The 6099-nt window shown below is 30.2% G+C and overlaps 1 protein-coding gene across 1 annotated transcript; it reads left to right on the top strand.

Annotated features, from left to right (window-relative positions):
• The first annotated feature begins 2218 nt into the window (after positions 1 to 2218).
• On the top strand, positions 2219 to 5890 carry LOC145102162 (beta-glucosidase 24-like). The gene is made up of 12 exons (XM_079039533.1): positions 2219 to 2372; positions 2768 to 2837; positions 2947 to 3005; positions 3092 to 3167; positions 3228 to 3393; positions 3483 to 3708; positions 4450 to 4568; positions 4699 to 4913; positions 5017 to 5048; positions 5141 to 5243; positions 5330 to 5438; positions 5532 to 5890. Exons 1-12 carry the CDS (start codon positions 2256 to 2258, stop codon positions 5776 to 5778), a joined length of 1539 nt encoding a protein of 512 aa, XP_078895659.1. The 5' UTR covers positions 2219 to 2255; the 3' UTR covers positions 5779 to 5890.
• Positions 5891 to 6099: the final 209 nt, after the last annotated feature.

The following is a 6099-nucleotide window of genomic DNA, read 5'->3' as shown; positions in this document are numbered from 1 at the left end:
CGCAGTCGCTGAAACTAGCTGGATTAGGAATCCTCTTTGCAAACTGCATTGCCCAACCAACAAAGAAACAAATGTTTATTATGACAACATCAGTACAGTGTACTTGTATGTGAATCTAGTCAATCATTAGCGAACAAAACATATTGAGACTGACATTCATTTTGTCCGTAATCAAGTTGCTCGAGTTCAGATTTGTGTTCTTCACGTGTCGTCTTCTGCTCAGTATGTTGATATCTTCGCCAGTGACCCGCCCACATCTTTATTTGCAGATTTTCGATCCAGTTTAAACGTTCATATGCCCCACCACGTTGAAACTGTGGGGGGATGTTAGTATAGCTTGTTGTATCTTAGCCCATCATTGTCTATACTAGGTTAGGCCCATATGGTATTTCTCTTATATATATATATATATATATATATATATATATATATATATATATATATATATATATATATATATATATATATATATATATATGGAAAAATGAATATACATTACAGCTCCACCTAAGCTTAGATACTAAACCTCATGAAAATACGTTGTTTTACTATGTAAAGATTACGATTAAGAGATTCGCGATTAACACTTGAAGGTGTAGATTCAGGATCAACACAATAGTTTTGATAACTATGCAAGAATATTGATTATCTTCAACCTTTGTGACAGTGGAAAACAATAATGTTCGCTGGGATAAAGTAATAAATGATAATGAAGGAAATAAAACATGGATGGTAAAACTATAATAGAGGAGAGAAATGTTATCGTGGGTGGTATATTACTAAGTGAAAACAAAACAATGTATTTTTACTAAGTTAAAACAACATAATTTAAAGGTAGTACCTAAGCTTAGATGAAACTATAATATATACATGACTCATGTTTAAATAATAGATTAACCGACTTTAAAAAAACTTCTAAATCCAAATCTACCATATTAAGTGGATAATCATGGAAACGAATCACTACTACAAGCACTGGTGGGCCTACACTAGGGCGTGTGGACAGCTGCCTCCGCAACAAAAAAGTTAATAATTGAAAAAGATAGTGTTTTTTTTTCAAAAATAATATATTTTAACCCCTTAAAAATCTTAATAGTTTTTTTGTCCCCTCTTCCAAAAAAATGTTGGATCTGCCCTGATTGCAAGTCCTTCCCTTGAAACTACTTGATCAAACGTATTTGCACCAAATGAAACGAGTCTATCTTTTTTCTCTTGGCGTGGATTCAAGATTGATTGTATTATGTATTGATTCTTCTTATGATGCACTTTTTGAAATATGATTATGCAAGTGTCTTGTCCCATTCTTGCTTATTCTACTGATCTTTTGTTTTTTTAAATGATTCCAAACTGCATAAGTCGATCTTCTGTTTTTTGTTTGGGTAGCCTTCCAATTTGGTTTTTGTTGACTTGTTAATGATGGACTAGGTGAAAAACCAAATCTTTGCTTTCTCCAATAACATTTTATGGGGCAATTAGTTGATCTTGAGTGTCACTACAAAGTAAGAAAAAATAATATGAAATACAATAATCGAATCAATATACATAAACAAGAAATGCATTATAACCACAGATTACATTACAATAGTACATCACAGGGGCAAGAATTGGTATTGTGGGTATCAAAAAATGTTCTAATCAATGTTTAATCCAAAAGGGGACAATGGTCAAATTATAATCTTTTATTTTTAATACAGTATGCAAAGTTTGTAAAACATAACGCAACACAAATGCCCCTATTTAATCCAAAAGAAATCCATGGCCAAATAATACTTACCTATTCTACTTGTAATATAATATGCAAAATATGTAAAACAACTGCTAGCCAAATTCCCCTGTTTAATCTAAAAGGGAACAATGATCCAATTCTAACAAACATATAATTTTTTTTTTTAATAAGATGAAAAATACCAAAATTCTTGAAATTTCTTATCTGATTATAATCAACTATATATTTTTACGCTGTCTATTTTTCCGCAAATTAAATAATCCTTTTTAGCTATTCTTGGGATGGGCCCTCTTGGAACAACGTCCACCAGTCCAGATGCGTTATTCACGTTTAAGAGATGTTAAAACAAAGCATTAATAGTATTATAATATTATATATTATATTTTGGCTATTGAACTTTTTTTAATATTAATATACTTTTTATAAAGCAATTTTGGAGGGATGCATCACTTTAATTTGTGTATAAATAAGATAAGAAACCCACATGCTTTGTTCACAATGCAACTTTTATAAAATCTTGTCGAAGGATATGGAAAATCTAAAGAAGGGATGCCAAATTCTCCCCTTCACCAGTTACACAAGTAGGTCCGAATTCACCAAATTGAAACATAATTTTGTATGGGGTGCTGCTACTGCAGCTTATCAGGTAAATAATCATATCCTAATTTTCTATTTTTTTTAAAAATAAATAAATAAATTTATACGATGTTTTGGACTTATACATGACTTTATTTAGTCTATCATTTACACATACATTTGGATGGAAATCAAAGGTACCCATTTATATGAAAAGCATAGAAAAACATTTTTTTTTTTGCAATTCATAATATTTATATGTTTATAATTAAATTTTAACCGGAAGAAGTATCGTTATTCATATTAAAATGGACATTTTATTATTACTTAATGTACTTTTGAATTTAAACAATGTTTTCTTTATCATGAATAATGTCAAATATTAAAATATTACGACTAAAAACTAAAAGATACTATATTTAATCTAAAAAACAATTTATCCAAGATTATAATATTCTTGTTTAGATTGAAGGTGCTGCTTGTGAAGGTGGTAGAGGTCCATGTATTTGGGATACTTACTGCCATGAACGTCCAGGTTTTAATTTCTCATCTTCTTTCTTTATGAATACGAATACAAGGACCACATTCACTTTTTACTTTGATTTACCTTGATAAAAAAATGTTTTCGATTAAATATTCTTCAGCTTCAATCGTTAATGGTGATAATGGAAACACTGCTGTTAATTCTTATTTCAAAATGAAGGTACTTCTCTTTATATTTTTTGTAATATTAATTAAATTAGACTTTCATTAATCAAAACAGTTTCTGTTTTTTCCATTGATCAACAGGATGATGTGCAAATGTTGAAGAAAACGGGTTTAAATGCGTATAGATTTTCAATTTCATGGAGTAGAATATTCCCAGGTGAATTACAAGAAAATGAATAATTAGTAAAACATTTTATTTAGTGTGTTGATTTTGTAGGTGGAAGACCAAACAGGGGGGTTAATAGAGAAGGAGTTGACTACTACAATAGCTTAATAAATGAACTCAAAAGCAATCAAATTGAGCCATTTGTAACTTTGTGGCATTTTGACACTCCTAGTTGCCTTCAAGAAGAATACGGGGGTTTCTTAGATGAAAGGATTATGTAAGTAAAACAAAATTAAGATTTTTTTGAATTTTTTTAAGACAAACTAAGAAATAATTAGTCTAGTTTTGTGTATGTTTGATTATTAGATGTGATTTTAAGGCTTATGCGGAATTTTGCTTTTGGGAGTTTGGTGATCGGGTTGTGAACTGGATCACACTGAATGAGCCTGCTAATCATTGTCAGTATGGTTACGATATGGGTGGAGTTGCACCTGGCCGAACCCAGAATCCTACCACTGAGCCGTATATTGTAGCACACAACATGCTCCTCTCTCATGCTACTGTTGTGGAACTATATCGTCAAAGATTTCAAGTAATGTATTCTATGGAAAATTATATAAAAGAAACAAGGGTTATATATATAAAACTTTTATTATTTTGGGAAATTTTTTGGTAAAATCTTAAAAGTTTTTTTAACAAAAAAATCTTATTATTTTGAAAAAATCATATAATCTGTCATTTCCTGTTAAAATTAATAATAATAATAATAAAAGACTTTTTCGTTGTTTTGGGCAAAATGTTAAATATTCAGGATTTTTTTGTTAAAAAAAAAACATTTAGGATTTATCAAAAATTTTCCCAAATAATGAAACCTTTCTATATAAAACACAAGAAATAATTCTAATTTGGAGCGGTTTTTAAATTTATCACGAATACTTTTTTTCTTCGTTAAAACTATAAAAGTATCGTCATATATTTTACATCACAAGGTTTTATTGACAATTTCCCATATTAACCACTTTGACTTATATATCCGGTCAAAGTAGTTAATTTGAAAAAGTATAAAACTTTTATGGTTTCGAAAAAAAAATATTATAAATTGTTAGAATAGTTTTTGTGTAATTTGCTTATGTTCTATATATATTCCTAATAAAGGGTGACCAAAAACATTCAACTTTTTTTTTTATTGTTTTTCTGGTGTTGCATTTATTTTGTTATGTGGGTTATAACCATGTCAACGATGCAACAAGTAGTAACAAAAATCACCCACAAAATAAAAACATAAAACCAAACATTTTTCAATTTCTTAATCAGCTAGACTCAAACCTTTCAGGCAAGCCAAGGAGGTCAGATTGGGATTACGTTGGACTCGTTGTATTTTGAGCCACTTAATCCTCACAAGAAAGAAGATAAAGATGCAGCCATAAGAGCGATAGACTTCCATTTCGGATGGTGAGTTCATGTATACACCATATATAAACACATAATTTGTATATATATGAAGACACATGTAATATCATTAATTTAGTTATTTCCATAGCTTAAAAAGTTACAAAAAAACTGATCAAATTTTTGCATGCAGGTTCATGGAACCATTAGTTAGAGGCAAATATCCCGACACTATGATAAAAAATGTTGGTGGTCGTTTGCCTGAATTTACAAAAGAGGAAGCCAATTTAGTGAAAGGATCTTATGATTTTCTTGGGTTGAACTACTATTGTTCTTATTACGCCACCATTGGAAAACCAGATGATGTTGGCTCAATAACGAAAGATAGCAACGTCCATTCACAACCAGGTATATATACATTTATGAAATCTAAATGTAATTTTTATAAAGTAAACGATATATGTGTTCTACATCAACAAATCATTTCTAATTAACTATGTTTGTTTTTCAGAGGATCTTGATGATAAACCTATCGGTGAAAAGGTATGATATATATGTTGTAATAAGTGGTCATGTGGTGTTATATTATATATGTCACATTTAATTTTTACAACTTTTGTTATGGATCAACGTAGGGAGGCGTTTATTGGTTTTATTCGTATCCACCCGGACTTCACAAATTATTGGTGCACATAAAAAAAGCTTATGGAAATCCAGTGATTATCATAACTGAAAATGGCAAACACTTTTTTTTACAACTTCGTTGGTTTATTTCTTTATAACTTGTAGCAAAAATAACGACGCCACCTGGAACATTTTTGTAGGGTGGCCTGACGAAGCTAATAACCATGTGAAACTTGAAGAAGCTTGTGTTGATAAGAAGCGTATTGATTATTATAATGCACATCTTCAAAGTGTCCTACAAGCGATGAAGTAAATTAGTTATATATATATATTGTGTGTTGCATTATCGATCTTTTTCTTTACTTCACCTCAGTTTTAATTAAACATGGTGTCATGTTGCAGGGAGCACGTTAAAGTAGTGGGGTATTTTGCATGGTCATTGATGGATAATTTTGAGTGGGGATCTGGATATTCTGTTCGTTTTGGTCTATTTTATGTAGATTACAAGGATGGAAAGTACACAAGGTATCCAAAAAACTCTGCGATTTGGTTTATGAATTTTCTTAAAAACCCCAAGAAACTACACGATACAAGGAAACGTAATGCTGAATCCGAAAGTATTGACTCTGGACCCCAAACAAAAAAATAGGAAGCAAAGTAGTTCGCTTTATAACAATAAGTACTCTTGTAGAATTGTACAATTAATGTCGTGTCTCTTAATTTTGGTTATTTATTTCAAGAAAGTTTGTTGTAGGTTTGAATGGTGTGTTTTGTGTTTTTCATCTTTAAAAAATTAGTTTTGTGTTAAAGAAAATTTATATTACAAGATATGGATAACTGGATAAGGTGTATTTGGAGAATTAGCTGTCCACTTGTTAAATTCAAAAGCACTCAATTGTGCTCTCACTATAAGAGGGCTCCACTAAGCTTCTTAAAGAAAGATTGATATGTTAAAAAAAAAGTAAAAAAA

This window comes from Lactuca serriola, chromosome 4 (genome assembly GCF_051521515.1).
Source record: "Lactuca serriola cultivar US96UC23 chromosome 4, Lser_US96UC23_V15, whole genome shotgun sequence".
In the NCBI taxonomy this organism is placed as follows: Eukaryota; Viridiplantae; Streptophyta; class Magnoliopsida; order Asterales; family Asteraceae; genus Lactuca; species Lactuca serriola.
Note: the sequence above shows the minus strand (reverse complement) of the source record. Positions and strands in the feature narration are given on the sequence as shown.

What these genes read in the sequence shown, in the direction of transcription:
- LOC145102162 (XM_079039533.1), top strand. Translation starts at nt 2,256, where the DNA reads ATGGAAAATCTAAAGAAGGGATGCCAAATTCTCCCCTTCACCAGTTAC. An exon ending in TTACTGCCATGAACGTCCAG is followed by an intron (nt 2,838 to 2,946) that starts GTTTTAATTTCT and finishes AATATTCTTCAG; the next exon opens with CTTCAATCGTTAATGGTGAT. An exon ending in ATGGAGTAGAATATTCCCAG is followed by an intron (nt 3,168 to 3,227) that starts GTGAATTACAAG and finishes TTGATTTTGTAG; the next exon opens with GTGGAAGACCAAACAGGGGG.